At 40.4% G+C, this 21,090-nt stretch overlaps 1 protein-coding gene across 2 annotated transcripts in view; it reads left to right on the forward strand.

Annotated features, from left to right (window-relative positions):
* The window catches only part of LOC307167411 (protein NLRC3-like), a 102,461-nt gene extending 87,493 nt beyond the window's left edge, over positions 1–14,968 (forward strand). For both annotated transcript variants that reach the window (XM_079886487.1, XM_079886486.1), the window contains 3 exons: positions 11,981–12,154; positions 13,516–13,689; positions 14,251–14,968. In XM_079886487.1, the coding sequence (XP_079742613.1) occupies positions 11,981–12,154; positions 13,516–13,689; positions 14,251–14,275 (373 nt within the window). In that variant the 3' untranslated portion in view covers positions 14,276–14,968. The remainder of the gene's footprint in view (positions 1–11,980; positions 12,155–13,515; positions 13,690–14,250) is intronic.
* The last annotated feature ends 6,122 nt before the right edge of the window (positions 14,969–21,090 follow it).

The following is a 21,090-nucleotide window of genomic DNA, read 5'->3' on the forward strand; positions in this document are numbered from 1 at the left end:
GTTTCTTATTTTGCATCACAAAGGGAATAAACTCTAAACTCGATGCAACCCTGTTTTAAATAAATAAACTGTCCCGACACTTTATTTATACCTTGAAATGTTCGATGGGGTTTCACACTTAATTAATTTAGTGTTCTCTTACATTTTCTTTTTTTTTATTGAAAGCAATACTGTATTGAAAGTCTTCTCTTTTTTAAATCTGTTTTGAAAAATGTCTTCCGTTGCTATTGATACTTTGCAGTCACGTGACTACCACGGATACCTGGCGGGCAACAAACGGGTATTTTCAACGTTGAGTCCTGTAGTTCCAGGACTTTCTAGTAGCTATCAAGTCTGTTAGCGAGCTAGCTGCATAACTATGGACTAGGATTAACTCCAAGGTAGCTAAATTGTGTAAAGCAGACAAGTTTTTTTTAAGATAATCGAGCAGTAATAATTCCTCCGTAAATAATCTAGCTCTACTGTTGGGTCATCTCTGGTTCTCATTGAAAATCATAGATATCGCAAACCTCAAAACAACCTATCACACACTTCTGTTATTGTTAGCAAAAGACGACAGCTGTTACTGTACGTTCACACCGCCACCGGCGAGAGCGTCAAAGTGCCCGGAAATCATTAATTTTCCATGAATTTTGCCGCTCTCGCCGGCGGCGGTGTGAACGTACAGTTAGTCTAGCTTAGACTCATAACACAAACAGCTGACTCGCCGAACCAGCTGGTGAATACTGGTGGTGTTTATTGACAAAACTACAGTAACTTAAAGACACGATTAATTACATGATCATACACCCATTGTATTCAAACAAATGTTGAAATTACCTTTGATGGTAATTTGCACAGACGTGTATACTGTGAAGGTTGCTTATCTCATCTGCGGTTAGTGCATCCAATTGCACAACAACTATCTGGCATGTCGTTTACACCTCAAAACACCAACTTTTGTATAGTAAAACTGGCGACCCTTGATTAGTTTACTGGGTTTCGTTGCTGGAGAACGACGTTCTTGCCCGCCAGCCAGTACTTGTGACGTCACGTGCAAAGTATCAGTTGCCGGGTATCACTGTCAGTCATCTCAATTTTGTGAATGATTCACAAAACAATAATTTATCAGATTAAAGACGAGCTTCATCTTCTTCATTTTCTGGTGCGATCGGCTGACAATCTTCCTTCATAAGTTTTGTCGTCTGTGCAGAGGCTCTACTGGAATGTAGAAAATGTATGTTGTAGTGTAGCCTACAGTTGATAATTAAACAAAACGCATGACTTTAACTAGGGATGTCCCGATCCGATCCACGGCATCGGTATCGTGCCGATACTGGCTCAAAACGCTAGATCGGATATCGGAGGGGAGAAAAAAAATTATCCGATACCTATGATCCGATACCCATTAGGGGTGGAACGGTACGTATTCGTACTGAACGTACGTTCGGTGCATGGATTTACACAGAGAATACACGGTATAAAAATAAATAAATCTCGCGTGCACATTAATCAATGTAATACGGAACTAACGTTACTGTTAGATACGCGCATATGCGGGTTCTTTAGTGACACCTAATCTGTAGCCCGCCTTAGCTCTGAACGCGCGTCTATATCGCTTCAAACGCTCACAATCATTATACGCGCGCGGCGCGTCCTATTCGCTTTGGACGCGCGAATGGATTCAAACTGTTCAAGCATCGAACTAGACGCGATAGACGCAAATTTGACGCTCTATTCGCGTTTGGACGCAGCAAAATTAACAGGCTGCGATGTCAAGATTGCAATGCTGGAGTGTGTGTGTGTGTGTCAGAGAGAGAGAGAGGCACGGGCGCGATCGAACAGTGGAAACATAAAAACATACTCCGTCATTTTCATACAGGACATCATTAAAACTGCAAAAAGTGTTTAGCCTACTTATATTTGTGTAAAACACAACATTGTGCTTTTGTCAAACTGTCAACTCTTGTCAAACTGTAACTGTCACCCAACCAAAATCTCACACACACACACACACACACGCACACACACACACACGCTGTTTAAAAGCAAAAATTATCTCATCTTTTGGACATTCATCATTGCATTGGTTTTCATTTCTTGTCCTAAAACAGAGCACTAATCTGTTTATTTTTAAGTTACACATTCTACATTGAATAAAAAATAAAATCAAATGTGTTTTTAAAAGTAGTATTATTTTATACAGAAATAAATTATTTATAATTCAGATGAGAATAAAGTTAAGGTTAATTAAAATTTTAAGGAAACAAATATATTGATCTGAAATATAGCAAATTAAGCAAATTAAATTCATTCAGGTTATACATATCTCAAGGTCTTTTGAATAAAGGCTGGCAGTCTTTCATTATCAACTGTTGTTGTGGACTATATACTGGAGAAGTATTTGTTCTCCATTTGAGTGAGATGTTTTTATGTGGCTAATTGAGCAAAGTGCTTACATTATATTTTATTATTATTAGTATTAGTTCAAGAATAAAATAAAAATATCGGATTGATATCGGTATCGGCAAATAGCCAAAGCTGCGGCATCGGTATCGGTATCGGAAGTGAAAAAGTGGTATCGGGACATCCCTAACTTTAACCCTCTGGGGTCTAAGGTGTTTTTGGGGTCCTTGAGATGTTCTGACATGCTCTTACATTTGTGCTTTTTTCAGTTGCTTATAAACATATTAATGGCAAAGGTGTAATTACACTCTATTTAGCACAAACATGGCTACCATAATATGTGAGCAACATGTATGTACATGTTTGTATTTTTGAGAAAATAATGTTTATGCATGGTTATTGAAAAAACTAAAAATGAAAATGTCTGAAATAAGGCCACAAAACACATACTAAATATGTGTCAATAAGACTTCTGAATAATGCATTTTGTCGCCTAGAGTTTTTTCTTCAAAATTATGTGAAAATCATCCTTCCTAATCATTCACATAAAACAATACATTGATTTAAAATTTGTACGACACTTTTTGTTTGGAAAGGCAATATGCGGGTGGGCGTGATTCACACCTGAGGAGACAATGGTTCCCCGCATAATGAGGCTGCATACGTAATGAGCCTTTCATTCAGGTGTGTGACTGAGCCACAAGAAAGAATGCAAGGACAATATATATATATATATATAATTGGTTCACAGTTGTTGTTGTTTTTTCCTCAAATTGTGCTTGCAAATTGTATAATATCCAAGGTAAACATTTCTAGTAATTGTGCAGTTAATTGTTCTCATACTGTATTTTCAGATTTGGAATATATTCTCTACCCAAATGTGTCACTAATAAAGCTTAATAAAATTATTTAAAGAGAAGGCTTATATTGACCTTTTAAGATTTTGTTTACATCTATCCTTGTGTATATATATATACAGTGAGGAAAATAAGTATTTGAACACCCTGCTATTTTGCAAGTTCTCCCACTTGGAAATCATGGAGGGGTCTGAAATTGTCATCGTAGGTGCATGTCCACTGTGAGAGACATAATCGAAAAAAAAAAATCCAGAAATCACAATATATGATTTTTTAACTATTTATTTGTATGATACAGCTGCAAATAAGTATTTGAACACCTGTCTATCAGCTAGAATTCTGACCCTCAAAGACCTGTTAGTCTGCCTTTAAAATGTCCACCTCCACTCCATTTATTATCCGAAATTAGATGCACCTGTTTGAGGTCGTTAGCTGCATAAAGACACCTGTCCACCCCATACAATCAGTAAGAATCCAACTATTAACATGGCCAAGACTAAAGAGCTGTCCAAAGACACTAGAGACAAAATTGTACACCTCCACAAGGCTGCAAAGGGCTACGGGGAAATTGCCAAGCAGCTTGGTGAAAAAAGGTCCACTGTTGGAGCAATCATTAGAAAATGGAAGAAGCTAAACATGACAGTCAATCTCCCTCGGACTGGGGCTCCATGCAAGATCTCACCTCGTGGGGTCTCAATGATCCTAAGAAAGGTGAGAAATCAGCCCAGAACTACACGGGAGGAGCTGGTCAATGACCTGAAAAGAGCTGGGACCACCGTTTCCAAGGTTACTGTTGGTAATACACTAAGACGTCATGGTTTGAAATCATGCATGGCACGGAAGGTTCCCCTGCTTAAACCAGCACATGTCAAGGCCCGTCTTAAGTTTGCCAATGACCATTTGGATGATCCAGAGGAGTCATGGGAGAAAGTCATGTGGTCAGATGAGACCAAAATAGAACTTTTTGGTCATAATTCCACTAAACGTGTTTGGAGGAAGAAGAATGATGAGTACCATCCCAAGAACACCATCCCTACTGTGAAGCATGGGGGTGGTAGCATCATGCTTTGGGGGTGTTTTTCTGCACATGGGACAGGGCGACTGCACTGTATTAAGGAGAGGATGACCGTGTCCATGTATTGTGAGATTTTGGGGAACAACCTCCTTCCCTCAGTTAGAGCATTGAAGATGGGTCGAGGCTGGGTCTTCCAACATGACAATGACCCGAAGCACACAGCCAGGATAACCAAGGAGTGGCTCTGTAAGAAGCATATCAAGGTTCTGGCGTGGCCTAGCCAGTCTCCAGACCTAAACCCAATAGAGAATCTTTGGAGGGAGCTCAAACTCCGTGTTTCTCAGCGACAGCCCAGAAACCTGACTGATCTAGAGAAGATCTGTGTGGAGGAGTGGGCCAAAATCCCTCCTGCAGTGTGTGCAAACCTGGTGAAAAACTACAGGAAACGTTTGACCTCTGTAATTGCAAACAAAGGCTACTGTACCAAATATTAACATTGATTTTCTCAGGTGTTCAAATACTTATTTGCAGCTGTATCATACAAATAAATAGTTAAAAAATCATACATTGTGATTTCTGGATTTTTTTTTTTTAGATTGTCTCTCACAGTGGACATGCACCTACGATGACAATTTCAGACCCCTCCATGATTTCCAAGTGGGAGAACTTGCAAAATAGCAGGTTGTTCAAATACTTATTTTCCTTATTTATATATATATATATATCAAGCGGCAACCTCCCCGTCTCTCTCTTGAAACCAACACGGAAGTGAGTTAAACTGCAATTCGTTGACTGGCCGCTTGAGGCTGTTGTCAGAAGTGAGTCAAATCTGTATCTCCCCCATGTTAAAATGACCAACTTTACAGCAGAAAAAAACATGTTTACAGCCTGGTGTCTGTATGTGGCTTTGGTCTATACAGCTAATTTTGCCCTTCATGACAACTGTGAGGGGGGGTGAATTTTTTTATAACTCTTCCGTTTAGTTGATTAATATTTAAAGTTCTGCAAGGGTGTGGCCACTTGAGTGACAGGTGGATTGCCGCTGATGTCAATGCTAGCCGTTTGTCTGCTGTTACTAGCCGTCCGTCAGTTCACCTTAGCTGCTGAACTTGCCACCTCTGCAGTGTTTTGTGCTTTTTTTCGGGATTATTTCATACAATTTAAAACACCCATTACTTCGCCCACGGCTTTGGGTTCCGTCGTTGTCGTCGAGTATCATTCGAGAGAACAACCAGCGCTGTATTTCAGTTGTTTTCCTCTGTGAACATGCACTAATGGATGTCTGACAATTTTGTTGCTTTTTGGAGTTATCAGATTTAAAAACGTCAATAAAGGCTCGTTCGTTCTGCTCTCACGGAACAGATTGATTATAATTGATGTACCGTCTATGTACCGTCAGATGAAATCCTGCAGGCGTCGGCGCTTTCTCCGTCCATGCAATAACGTTAAATGCACATCCTTGAATGAGCGCGGATTTTCTAGCGCATTTACTTGAACTTCATAGGCAATATATCTATGGAGAGGTGGCCAAAATCATAATTTAAAATGGACTGAATAAGCTCTCTACGAACTTGACGAGCGATGCCGCGCTGACGGACCATAGACTATAAAAAAAGAGTGACTGACATGTATGCACATAAATCACTGTCTCACACACACACACTCTCAGAGTAATATTAAGTTACTGCATAATGCATTTTCAACTAGCAGAATAGTACAGAATTACGATACACAGTCTCACTTGTAGCCATGTCTTTTAACTATTATAATATTTCGAAGGGCAAAAATAGGAACTTTTAATTGAGCTCCTCAGCTCCACTCACGCCCTGCCTCTTTGCCCATTTTCTGTTATCCGGGAGTGACGCAAGGCCAAGATGGCGACGGCCGGCTCCGCCTACTTTAGGCTTCAAAAATGCTGTTCAGAAACCTACGGGTGACGTCACGGACACTACGTCCATATTTTTTTACAGTCTATTATATATATATATATATATATATATATATATATATATATATATATATATATAATAATTATTATTATTATTATTATTATTATTATTATTATTATTATTATTATTATTATAATATTATTATTATTATTATTATTATTAATATATATATATTTTTTTCTATTTTATTAAAAAGGTTATACAATTACAACAACAATTAAAATTGTAACAATATTTCCAGTGTAATCTTTCTTTGTAAAAACTAAAGTATACATTTTATCATACGTAATTCAATTCATATGAGCAGAAATTGGCAACATTATAAGCTTATTTGATGTGGCAGTATTTTACAGTAAAAACTTTATAATCTATCCGATTTTGTAGTCGATTTTTACTCATCTCTGTATAGCAATAGAGTTTGGTAAAAGCTGTTCATTCACACACAAAAACGCGATTCATTTTTAAACAGTATTTTTGCCAGCTGTAGTAGCTACACAACAGCGCGCATCTGTGCGTAAAACAGTCTTTTGCGTGTACAGACACTTGCGATTAGAACAAAGGAGATCTAGAACTGACCTATTCCTCAGCGGGATCCGTTGCTCCTCGAAATGAAACTTCCAGCACTTCTGAGGTAAATTTTCCAGGATTATTATTAAGATAGTAATATTCCTCACAGCGTCGTAAAGTACATGAGTCTGAAAGTGAACTCACGGTGTGTGTTATCCAGCTGATGTGGGCGTTTCACAGGTTTGCGTGGATCGCCTCAGATTATTTGCGTTTGAATAGCGCGCGCTCTCTGTGGGCGAGGTCACATTAAAACTTAATGAGCTGAGATGAGAACGACTGACATCTCTCTCTTTTCATACATATTACATAAACTGTGAATATTTGTTTTTTATAAAAAATACTTCATTTAAAAGAAAAGAATTCAAGCTTCATGCCTGTGTGTCTGTATGCCTGTTTGACTGAGTATTCAGAGTTACAGTTCATTTTCGGACGCATTTCAGAATGGACTACACTGACAGAGAGAAAGCAGAACTCGCATCATGTTTATTTTTCTTTATTTGGCAAAAAGCACAACACTTTGTTTTTATTGTGAGTATACACAAAAATAATACACACTTAACAGGATCGATTGATGTATGAAACGTGTATGGAAGATCAAAGTCAACAGATTATTTAGAGTCTCTATTGCACTGATAAGGAAAAACGCGAGCTGGCCGTGTTTAGACCCGTGTTTCCCCCGTGTCCGACCCGACCTGCACCCGTATCCGACACAGTTGGATATTTTTCACCCGTTTGAGCAAAATTTGCGGGTCACCCGCGGGTACCCGAACCCGTGCAGGACTCTAGTCTGATGATCCAACCAAGGTCTCCAACTACCGCCCAATTGCAAATCTCCCAACTGTTTCCAAGTTACTTGAAAAAACATTATATAATCAACTAATCAATTACCTTGAAAACTATAAGCTGCTCAGTGATTGCCAGCATGGCTTTCGACCCTTGTGGTCAACCATGTCGGCTTTGCTGCTTTTTACTGCGCAGATACGTGTGTCTTTAAATAAGGGTCAGGTTACCGGAGTTATATACATAGATTTTCAAAAAGCCTTCGATACAGTTAATCAAATTTTGTTAAATAAACTTCTTTCTTTTGATTTGTCCTCTTCCGCAATAGATATGTTTATATAATATTTAAGTGACAGATCTCAGACTGTAAAAATCGGCTCAGTAACATCACAGCCATGAGTGTGTTCTATGGGAGTTCCACAGGGCAGCATTTTAGGTCCTTTACTTTTCCTTATGTACATTAATGATCTTCCTTATGTGCTTAATTTTTCTAGTTCTCTCCATTTATTCCGGTCCGTAGTGTCCTCCGGGGCGACTTGCACGTCCTTCATATCTTGCTTGATCCGGTCCATCCATCTCATCTTTGGGCGGCCACGTGGCCGGTTACCGGGTGGGTAAAGGCGCATAGCTGTCTTCGCCACTGAGTTCTCATGGCTGCGTGTTACATGGCCGTACCAGCGGAGACGAGCCTCGCGCATCTTTTCCGTAATGGGCGCTATTCCCATCCGCTTCCTGACGTTCATGTTCATGACGTGGTCTAGCCTTGTCAGCCCGAGTGACCAGCGGAGCATACACATTTCCATGGCGTGTAGAAGCTGGCCATGTTTGGCAGTCGCTGGCCAACATTCGGCTCCATACAGGGCGACAGGGCGTACAATGATCTTATAGATTTTGGACTTTAGGCGGATGGGCATTCGGCAATCTCATAGCACTCCCGTGACTTGGCGCCACTTTGACCAGGCGGCACTCTCACGTGCGCGGACATCCAGGAGGGTGTCACCGTTCGATGACAGTATTGATCCGAGGTACTTGAAGTGTTGAACTTTCTTTAGATCCGTTCCGTCGATGCCAATGGTACTATCAGTCTGGGGGCCACACTCCAGGTACTCCGTCTTTGCGAGGTTGAGTCGCAAGCCATTTGCATCCAGGCGATCTTTCCACTGCTGCCCTTGGTCTTGGAGGTCTTGCCGCTCCCTGTCGGCGAGGTACACATCATCAGCATAGAGTAAGGACCATGGATGGGGCGTCTGGAGGTCCCGTGTCACTGTGTCCATGCATGTGATGAAAAGCAAGGGCGAAAGGGCCGATCCTTGGTGGACTCCTACGTTGATGTTGAAAGGAGGTGATATCCCAGCTGTGCATCGAGCCACGCTCCTGACGTCTTGGTATAAGAGTTGCACCCAGCTGATGTATGTTTCGGGTACGTGATGACGTCGGAGGGAGGCCCAGATGAGGTCATGGGGAACGCGGTCGAAAGCCTTCTCCAGATCCAGGAAGACCATGCGGGAGGCGGGCAGCGTGGATGGCGTCTGTGGTCCCTCGTCCTTTGACGAAGCCGCATTGATTTGGGCTGATTTTAATAATGCTGCGGAGGCGGCTGTCCAGGATGCGTCCCCCTTGCCCTTCCAGATCGGCACTGTGGTGCTGATCGTCCAAGCGTGCCGGACTTTGCCCTCAATAATGATCTTGTTGAATAAGGTGGAAAGGACCTCGGCTCCTCTGTGCCCCATCAACTTCCAGGCTTCAGCAGGGATGTCATCTGGGCCGGTGGCTTTGCCATTGTTCATCCTCTTCACAGCCTTCGTGACTTCAGAGACGGTGACTGGCGGTACAGGTCCAGGGGTGGGATCCAGGCTGTGGATAGGCGGATGCGGGAACTCTTTGTTTGAGATAGCTGCGAAGTACTCGCTCCAGCGGGTGAGTATGGCACACGGGTCTCGCAGGGCTTGCCCATCGGCGTTCTTGATGTGCATGACTCGACCAATGGCTTGGGTCACTTGGTGGCGGGAGTTGGCAATGCGGTAGATCATCTTTTCTCCCTCAGGTGTGCCTAGCCGCTCGTATAGATCGTCGTAGTGCACGGCTTTTGCCTTGGCCACTGCCCGTTTTGCGGCTGATTTGAGTGTCCGATAGTGTTGGAAATCATCATCCAACCGTGTGCGGTGCCAGGTCATGAACGCCAGTTTCTTGGCCTTGATTGCCTCTTGGACGTCCTCACTCCACCACCAGACTTGCTTGTCCATCCTGGATTCATCGAGCCAAGGGCACTGGTGGCAGCATCACGAATGCTGGAGGAGATATCGTGCCAGATTTTTTTTCAACTGATTGGTCGAAATTGATATCTAGTGCTTGGAGGGCCATCGCAAGCTGCTGCTTTTGTTCGTTCAATTTCCACCACTTGACCCACTCAGGCCCAGTGATTCTCTGTCCGGGTTGCCGCTGCAGATTAAGTTGGAAGTCGAGGACGAGTGGCCGGTGTTGGGGGGCCGATATTCTCCGAGGGGATCACCTTGACATTGAGTGCCAGTTTCAGGTCACCGTGTCGGATCATCCAGTAGTCGATCTGGGTTCTGTGGCCGCCACTGGTGTAGGTGGCCAGGTGGCTCGATCTCTTTTTGAAGAAGGTGTTGACGACGACGAGGTCATGTGCTTCGGCGCAATCCAAGATGCGGGCTCCCTCGTCGTTGTGTGTACCTAGCCCCTGTCCTCCATGGACTTGATCATATCCTCCACGATCTTCGCCAACATGGCCGTTTAGGTCTCCTCTGACCAGGATGTGTTCATCTGTGGCGATTATCTGTAGGTGAGCGCCGAGGGTTTCCCAAAACTCGTCCTTCTCTTGTTTGGTGCAGCCGACTTGAGGGGCGTAGCATGAGATGACTCTGAGGGTGGTTGGGCCGGAAACAATCTTGATCGAGATTAGGGGGTCAGAGATGTTGTCGACTTCGACGATACTGTCTCGTAGTTGTTGGCAGACGACCACGCCAACTCCATTTCAGCTCGAGACACCATGATAGATGAGTTTGTACCCTTCTCCAATATCTCTTGCCTTGCTCCCCTTCCACTTGGTCTCTTGGATACACGCGATGTCGATGCGTCTAGTCTTGAGAGTATCAGCCAATTCACGGCTATGGCCGGTGAGGGTGCCGATGTTAAGTGTGGCTAGTCGGATTCGGTGGACTATCTTCTTTGGCCTGCCCCGTCCTTGAGCAGGTAGCCCTCGTCCATTTCTCACACCATCCGGGCGTAGATGACGCGCGTCACCTAGGGGGAACGCCCTAGCTTGATTGGTTTCTTGGTTTGCTGCTGCCATTTGATGCGACCAAGGAGACCCAGCCGATGTGTCGCCTCATCTGTCGCTGGGACCAGAGCCACCGTTAGCCGAGTCCCCGAGGGTCCTCGTTTCCAGCCGACGCCACAAGCTTTGAACCAGTAACAAGACTCTATAATAGAGCCTATAAGATCCACAACAGGCTTCCAGGCTGGACTCACCACTGTATTGCACTATCTTCGTGTAATGCCTTGACATTTCAGAACTATAAAATAAGCCATGGGATAAACTTGTATTATCAAATCTTAAATGGACACACTTCAGCAGCACTGACTGCGTTGGTTCCAAAGCTCAGCTCAAGGTTCGAGCGCACTACGAGATCTGTTACAAATGGACTTCTGCCTTTACCGGCTTTTAGGAACTGCTATGGACCGAGATCTTTTTTTCATGTGTTCACTAAAGCCTGGAATGAGATTCCACAGCACATCAGAACTATAACATCAATAAGACTATTTAGAATAACATTTGCTCGCCATCTAATGGACAGGTTTATCTGTGACCACTGAGATGGCTTCATGGCCTCCCCCGATGCTCATTCTCTTGGTTTGTGTGTTTGCTGCTGTCTTGTCTAGGTGTTTTGTTGTGTATGTGGTATTTATGTTCTGCAGAGCAGGAACCTGCTGAAAATCAGTTTTATACTGAGTCAGGCCCGGTTGTCTTTAATCTTTTCCTGTTTAAACATATAAATAAATAAATAAATAAATAAATATTTGTTTTCAGAATGGGATTTTTCCTGTTAACAGGATTTCCTGTTTTTCTGACCTTATACTTACCTCAAGTTGCCTTTTGGGACATACATGCATACATACGTACATATCATACTTGCCTGTTGCGAAGTTTATTTCAGCATCATATAAAATAAACAATAATGATAATAATAATATTAAAGCAAACACAGCTCTGGTATCGGAATAGTATCGGTATTGGCCGATATCCAAATTCAGGTATCGGGATCGGATCGGAAGTGAAAAAATGTGGATTGGTGCATCCCTAGATACTACAAAGCAAAACAGACTTTAAACTAAACAGATTAATTGCATAATCTTCATATTCATCAACAGGATATATACTTAATGTGTGTCATTGTTCTCTACAGGTTGTGGGGTTGTGGCTTTACAGATGAAGGTTGTGCTGCTCTGGCTTCAGCTCTGAGATCAAACCCCTCACACCTGAGAAATCTGAATCTGTCTGAGAATAAATTAGGAGACTCAGGAGTGAAGCTGTTCTCTGCTGTACTTGAGAATCCTCACTGTAAACTGGAGGGACTGGTGTAAGATCATCTCTACCATAAAGACTCAAATTGTGTGTGTCCAGCTGAAAAGAGGGAAGTGGTGTGTGTTTCACCTGAACCAGGGCTGTCACCATATCAGATTTATCACTACATGATTATCATGGCCAAAATAACACAATAACAATATATCGCCATATCTATGGAAATCTTGAAAACAAGTATAATAATTCTATCAGTCAAATTCATCTTTACTTAGTTTTTTTGTTATTTTTGAAAAAGAAGAATCACTCATCACATACAAAAGTAACAATTACACTTAATGGCGACCAGTTTGAAATAATGGTAACACTTTATCACAAGTATACAGTAACACAGCGCTTATAAATGATTTGCGAACTATTTGTTTATAGTTAATGAATAGTGCATATAATAGTATATAAGCTGTAGTTAATACATTAAGTGACTAAATATGAATAGTGAGTTCTTCATTCGTTGTCACTGTAATTAAAAAAGTGTTATTGTTTAATTAGCTCTTATGTAAAGAGTTCGATAATGCTTTAACAACGTATTAACCATAAATAGCCCTTATTGGACAGTAATTAAATTAGTATTAAGAGTTCCTTAATTTTTACAAATACATTAAGCACACACACTCTCTCTCTCTCTCTCACACACACACACACACACACACACACACACACACACTCTAGTAAGGAGAGATCCCCTGATATGATTGTAAAGTGCTTTGGGTGTACAGTAGTACATATGAAAGCGCTATATAAATTCCTCATCCATTCTGGGCTGGGCTGATACACCTATCCCCAATTCGGAACACACTATAATGAATACCCGTTCTTTATAGCGTGCTTCTTAAAAGATCATTTAACAAAGTAAATGCCAAAATCATCCAGGAAATTATGGAGTTCTGCTGGACACACACACAGACACACACATTCCTTAAAATGTTTACAAATACATTATGCACACTCACACACACACGTTCCTTAAAATGTTTACAAATACATTATGCACACTCACACACACACGTTCCTTAAAATGTTTACAAATACATTATGCACACACACATACACGTTCCTTAAAATGTTTACAAATACATTATGCACACTCACACACACATTCCTTAAAATGTTTACAAATACATTATGCACTCTCACACACACGTTCCTTAAAATGTTTACAAATACATTAAGCACATACACAAAACTGTATATTCTCTCCCCTAACTGACTGAAATTACTGATGTATTTTGACAATGTGAACTAATGACTATTTCTATATATTTTATATTGACAGCATTAAGTTATGTTCTTTTTTAAGAGTTATGTTTATCTTATTCATCAACAGGATATAGGCATAATGTGTGTCATTGTTCTCTACAGGTTGTGTGATTGTGGTGTCACAGATGAAGGTTGTGCTGCTCTGGCTTCAGCTCTGAGATCAAACCCCTCACACCTGAGAGAACTGGATCTGTCTGAGAATAATCTAGGAGACTCAGGAGTGAAGCTGCTGAAGGATCTGAAGGATGATCCACGTTATAAACTGGAGATACTATGGTAAGAATAGTTCTTAACGATTTTCATCATATTTTCATTTAAAATTCATATGGCTGATTTACTCACCAGAAATATTAGTAAATTGCACCAGGTTCAGTAAAATTGTGTGTAAATATTTTGTCTGAGATCATCAGATAATGAGTCTTTAATTCAGCTTCAGTTTCTGTAGGTCTCTGAACTTTAAACTGTGTTTAATATGAGTTTAATTCTGCTCATGGTATTGTGACTGATTATTAAAATAATAATATTATTTTCAGCTTTTCCCCTTTAACTGTCTCTGTGTGTGTGATGATCTGAGATTTGGGTTGTTTGTTATTAACTGATATTAAATGTGTAGTGAGTGTAATGATCATTTCTGCTGGTTCTGTATCAGCTGTCCTTTGTGTGAAAGTGACCTTCCATGTGCTTTTGATTTTGTAAAGTGACTTTGAGCATCAGATATAAGCTATATTATCATGTTTGAGAATGAATTAATATAGATTATCTAGTTTGTTTCCTTATGAAAAGATGTGACAGACGTAATATCTCATACTGCATATGTGACTCTGTGTTTTATTTTAGGATTGGCAATCATGTGGCAGTCTGATCTTCTGATGATCATCTGATGGTGAATAAGGATCCACTACAGAGACTCACAGTCAACAGAATCAACAGAGACTGAAGATACAGTGACTTCACTGTTATAAATTAAGACTTCATTTAGATTTCAACAATCCTCTGACAGACCCGATGAGGCGGCAGTGAAACACCTTTTATTTCACAGCAGCAAATTACAGTTTCTCATTCATAGATTAACCATTTTATTTGTATAAACATACAGTAACTCAAAAAGCTCAGAGTTTTGTGTAAATATAGAGCCTGAATGTGTTTGTGTTGTACCAGCAGAGGGAGACAAAGACTAATGAAAGATTAATTTCTCATAATTATGAGCAGGGAAAAAAAATAGTTAAGCACACTTTTGAAAATCAAACAAAGGAAGCTTGAGTGTATAAATCTTTTTAATAATAGTTGTATTACATTTGAATTAATATTTTAAAGGGGTCATATGATGCGTTTTCATGTTTTTCTTTTTCTTCAGTGTGTTATGTAGCAGTTTGTGCATGTATAAGATCTGCTAACTTGCAAAGCTTAAAGTCTCCTACAAAAATATTTATTCTATCTAATGCCCGGTACACACTTTATTATTTTTAAAGTCATGGTTCGGTTTATTTTCGGTACAGTAAGGGAAAGAAATGCAAACATTAAACTGCAGGTTGTTTATTACTATAAACTTTTTTTTAACAATTTGTTTACACTTTTTTAAACACTTTTTAATAAAATATAATAAAATATATATAAAATAAAAAAAAGAATAAGAAATAAAATACTGCTGCAAAGTTCTCCACTAAATAAAATACTCTCAGTCTCAAACCAATATCACATAATAAATTTAATGAAAAATATAAATAAATAACTATGATTACAGTGCAGTATTACCAATCCCAGCTTGTAGGCCTGCGCATATTTAAAAATTAAGGCTGGGAATCGATAAAAAAAAAAAAGAACTAATTAATTGCACAATTTGCTGTAATTAATTGCAATTCCTCCAAGCTTGTAATCATCAATAATTAAACTTAGAATCACCTAATTAAATGAAACACCGGGGAAAAAAAGGAACAGAAAATAGCCCTATATTAAAATAATATTAAACATAAATATATCAATGTATTATTATTTTTCAGTAATCAATCAACAATCAATTTAAGAATTTTTTTTTATATATATTTTTCTAATTATCAGAATAAAATACAGTCCTACAAAGCTATTATTACCAGAGCATGTGATCAGAGCCTAAGTGTACCATTGTTGCCAGCATGACTATACCAGCTCAGCAAACAGAAGTCTACTTCTGAGAAATTTCACGTTATTTGAGCGGACTTTGCTTTTCCAGTGCGTGATCGTACGTGATTGGAGTGTTTGGGCCGTTAACGACAGAGCAGAACGCGCAGCGCAAACACGGAGTCGAACATTGAACATTGAACATTGAGCAGAGAGCGCAGACACACACACACACACACACACACACACACACGGAACGGAGAGTGCGGCGGTGCACACAGAGCGGAAAAGCTTTTTTTTGCCCTGCAGTCGATTTCATTGGTTTAGGTTACAGTGACGACGGGTAAAACTTTAGAATCAGCTGCAGGGCGGGATTTGCGCTGAAACCGGAGACTTCCACCACTTAATATGTTCGTGTGGAAACACGAAAATGTACCTATGTTCCGCACACAAAATATTGCATTCGGTCATTCGGTACACACGTGCACCGAACCGAAAGCCCTGTACCGAAACGGTCTGGTACGAATACACGTACCGTTGCACCCCTAGTCAGTGATACTACACTGGATGCGGCGCGACGCTACATGGCAAAACCCCGACAGTAACTGATGCCACACTCTATTTCGAGAGAGGCCAGGCCTGAATTTTATTTGTGTTTTGTTATATCTGACAGCAGTCGTCCGTGAGGGGCTGCTGTCTGTATTTTCATTTTGTATTTGTTCTTTAAATGTTCCTTCACGGACGACTGCTGTTACAAAACAGAAACAAAACATCAAATAAAATCCAGACCTGGCAGCTCTCGTCCTTCACCGTCGTCGCTCCTCCTTTTATGCTTTACGGCCATCGGCCTTGTCCTGCTCGCTACATCCACTTTGGAGTGCGTTTTCAAAAAGCTTCGTTTTCATGAATAAAATCACTGTCTCAGTGTGGACGGAAGGCCAAGACGGAGAGAAAAATGTGCGCTTTTAAAGATATTAGGGTGGACATGGCCTAAGTTTGTAGCTTATTTACAATAAAAAATAGATGAGAGTAAAATGCATTGCTCTTATTCTGCTCATAGTTAACGATCATTCATAATAATCAAGTAATTCCTAAAAATCCCATATACATTATTAACCACATGGGTAATTAGGTTGTGTAGATTAAAACTATGTGCATTTCCATTGTGTACAAATATTTATTGTTACTAGAATAAACCCTGTGCCCCGGCTCACATATAGTAACTTAACTGAATGTTACTAGAGTTATTGAAGAGCACAAATAAGGCATTTTAAACTACATTGCAAACAAATATTTAATGAAGATTTTGATATTACAACTTAAGTCATAGAAAAAAAAAAAAAATGTATACTTCAGTAACAGTAAAACATGATTTTATTCTGTAATGCTCAATTTCATGGAGGTTGAAAGGACACTGAAGTAAATAAGGGTGAAACTGATTAATCAAAAACTGAAGCCAGTACTACACTTTTTCTTCTGCACTCCACACATTTCCATGTCTTCGGTGCTCAATTTAAGGCAAGACTTGTGAAAGTGCTTCCACCTACACTGTCCAGATGTGCAGGTGATGTGATCTGTGTCACAATACCACAGTAGCATCACATTTCAGCAGGCTGTTCAGTGTCTGCAGTGTCGGTGGGAGTTTGCGTGGTGCTGTACACCAGGGGTCCCCAACCCCGATACCGGTCCGTGGGTCATTTGGTACCGGGCCGCGCAGAAAGAATAAATAACTTACATTATTTCCGTTTTATTTATTATCTGAGTCTGAACGATGTTTTATTTTGAAAAATGACCGGATTCTCACCGTTACATCCGTCTATGAATCACTCTTGGCGCATAGCAAGACGCTTGTCTCGGTCACGTGATACGTTACAGCTAAAAATAAACCCACAAGCTAGCAAAATGAGTAAAAAACAAAAGTCTCTGGAGAGTTTCTTTGCGAAGGGGAAACGACCCAGTGAGGAGACAGAAGAAGAGCCTACGACTTCCAAGAAAAAAAAAGCTGCATTTAGGCAGTGACAGCAACCAAAACAAAACTACGGAGTAGACTGGACATAAGCAACACACTTCGGTTGTCCTTGTCTCCCATTAGCCCTAGATGGGACCGTCTCAGAGAAACAGGCTCAGGGCTCCCACTGATTCAGTGTTATGGTGAGTTGAATTTTTCATGCCCTTTATATTTGTTTTTGTGGTGTATCTTATTTTGAAGGCATGTTTAAACGTTACCATAGCGACCAGAGAGCGTTAGGGGGCAGAGAGGATGTTACTCATTTTATGTTGTTGGCGCGATGTTACGAGGACGCTGCTAATAAAGTTGCGAGTAGGCCTACACATTGGATTCACATTTATCATTATATTTAAAAAATACCCCAGTTTTATGGCGGTTGTATCATTTTATTTTGTTGTATTTATCAGCCACACCTTAAAGACCGGTCCATGAAAATATTGTCTGATATTAAACCGGTCCGTGGCGCAAAAAAGGTTGGGGACCGCTGCTGTACACCATTTCCCCAGCAGATCTGGTATACTCCGCTCTTGAGGAACTCAACCACTTTGAGGTAGGCATTGTGGAAGAAAACAGGATCATACTTGATCCTCTGGATCAAAAACTCTGGTTACACTTTATTTCGATAGTCCACTTTAGCTATTCTACTAACTATTCTAGTAGCTTTTCAACTACATGTCAACTAACTCTCATTAGAGTATTAGTAGGCTGTAGTAGACTGTCAGTAGACTGTTAGGTTATGGTTAGGTGTTAGGGTTAGGAGAATAAGTTGACTAGTAGTTGCCAAGTTACTTATAGTCAGTAGAATGTCTGTTGGGGGACCAACAAAATAAAGAGTTAGCAGATATTAAGCAGACAGTCTACTAATACTCTAATGACAGTTAGTTGAGATGTAGCTGAAAAGTATAGAATGTCTAAAGTGCACTATCAAAATAAAGTGTTACCAAAACTGCTGCGGTGTCCATACCATAAAATCACAGTAACTCACTGTGTAAACATGCATATGAGCTGCTCTTGATACATGAACTTGTGGTCAGTCTTACGGTCCATTGTCCCATCCTCTATGCCTAGACAGAATGATGGATCTTTGCAGCTTTCGGTGAGTGAACAGTCCCTGCTGTTGAACGGGCATTTTATCTCCAGTACACCGTCAAGTGCTGCTCCAATCCAGGGGAGGTCTGGGTTGATGATGAACCCTGATGCTTGAACCTGGAATGTATATACAGTATATAGTTAAACTGTACATAGATATTGATAGGCTGTACATATATTAATTAATCTCTTGATTGTTGATAGACCTGGAAGTCTTCATGGTGATCTTGCATCATAGATATAAAGTTTGCCCTTGCTCTTTTCTCATTCACTTGACCCCATCTGACAAATTGAAATACAAACTGTTTATTAAAATGTATTTGTCATAATGACATTTACTGCCTATTAACATTTACCTTAAAGCTATAGTAGGTAATCCTGTTCAGAAACACTTTTTTTTATACTGGGTGAAATGGTCCTTCCATCCTGAGAGTAGTCAATACATTGTGTTCAGAAAAAGGAATGAAAACAATCAGACCTCTGTAGCAGCTGCAGGACAGTAAAAACTCTGACCAATCACTGCCACTCGGTGCGAATGTAAAGAACCAATCAGATGCCTTCAGAGCCAGGAGGAGTGTCTTAGCAGTGTCAATCAAGTTTGCGTACGCGCTGATCGCCCCTCTCTTGCACAGCGCGTACCGTCATTCAAAATCAAGATTGCCGGTGTGCCGCAGCTGTGCTAATGGCGGACAAACAACCAAAACTGCCAATTTCTCGAGTGGAACCTGCTCATACAACAAAGACAGGTAAACGGAAAAAGACTGATGACGATAAACAAGCCCGTCGGAGCCCATTGACTCAGTGTTAAAACTCTAGCCGCATAACATACAGATAAAATGTCACGCACTGTGCAAAGCAACAATTGAAACCTGCTAATTCACTGGCTTGTCATGTTGCTAAAATAATGTAATAGCAAATCTTATTTAGCATTACATATCGCTAGAATAATTATTTACATAGCCTACTGCAACGTTAGTTACTGTTATATTATCTTACTAGCTATTTATAACTCATAGAAAGAGTGCAACGTTATAAAGTTACATTACATGAATTGCATAATACGTAATGATTTGAGGACCAAGTTTGTAGTCAAAGTATGGGCAGGCCAGTCAATGTAAAGCATTTCGTCCCTACCAGTGAATGTGCCATAACTGTTTATCCGTCGTCATCGGTGACCCTGCATGTTTACTAGCCTGCGCGTTCACGGCAGGCTCCGCTGTGGGGGGAACTTTACATAACAAAATACATGTTTAACAGCTAGTAGGCCTAACGTTATATGTTATGAATCTTACACGAAATTCATCTTCATCACAATGCAACTAATGGAAATGGAAAAACGTGTATCAATGCAACCTGTTTTTAGCTTTGCCTTATAGTTATAACTAGCTCGTTAGCGAATCAAAAAATATATATTTTAAACTTTACCAATATCGATATGATAGCTTGATAGTGAGTAGGCTACTAAAATACATCTTATTTGTTTATATTCATAATAGTGGTGGGCCGTTATCGGCGTTAACGCGCTGCGTTAACGCGAGACTCTTATCGCGCGATAAAAAAAATATCGCCGTTAATCTATTCTCCAAGTTGGGTTGGGAGCTCAAGCTACACAAGCTATGATGACGCAATCTACCCGCGGCCGCGAGGAACACCCGGCTGCAACGCATCATATTCGTCGTCATCTTAAGTAAACACGGCTGAAAGTGAAAGCTGGTGTAAAAGATCCGTGCAACATCCATTATTTGGACTTGGTTCGGATTTAAGCCGTCCGACGTAGACTGTGTGGTGTAACAGTTCGGTAAGTTAACACACGACTAATCCGTACTAGCACCTCAAATTCAAAACGAAACAAATCACTGAATACCAGCGCGCGCGTATTATTCCCAATATATCTTAGTGAGTGGTGTAGCACATAATCTCTTTTTATTAAAAGCGCCCGATTTTAAGAATCGTTGTTGTGTTTCTTTTTAACTGAAAAGACATCAGTTAGACAATATTCTAATTTTAAATTTGGGGTTTCATAAGCTCCAAGCCATGATAAACATTAGACCTACTTAAGTCTCTGCAGCTAGTGTACTTAAATTTTATTTATCTGCAAAATTATGTTGTATACTTACAGTTTTGCACAATATATGTTCTCAAAACTACATACACCCTTTCAAAAAAAAAAAAAAAAATATTTAGCAGTTGTTTAGCAGGGTCTGTGTAACCTGTTCTGAAATGGTTTTATTATAATATATATCGTTATCGCAAGAGGCTGCAATGTATATCACAATATGGATTTTAGGCCATATCGCCCATCCCTAATTGATAGCTTATAGTAGTTGATAATAACATAGGCCTACCTAATGTTGCCTACGGACGGTAACAGTACAGTAGTAACCTTTTACAGTCTATGAGTAGAACAGCTTTCTCAAGCAGTTTGTGATGCATTTTGGAAACAGGAGATGAGCCCCTGGTCTAATGCGCCACCTGACTTGAGAAAC

This window comes from Squalius cephalus (genome assembly GCF_949319135.1).
Source record: "Squalius cephalus genome assembly, chromosome: 11".
In the NCBI taxonomy this organism is placed as follows: Eukaryota; Metazoa; Chordata; class Actinopteri; order Cypriniformes; family Leuciscidae; genus Squalius; species Squalius cephalus.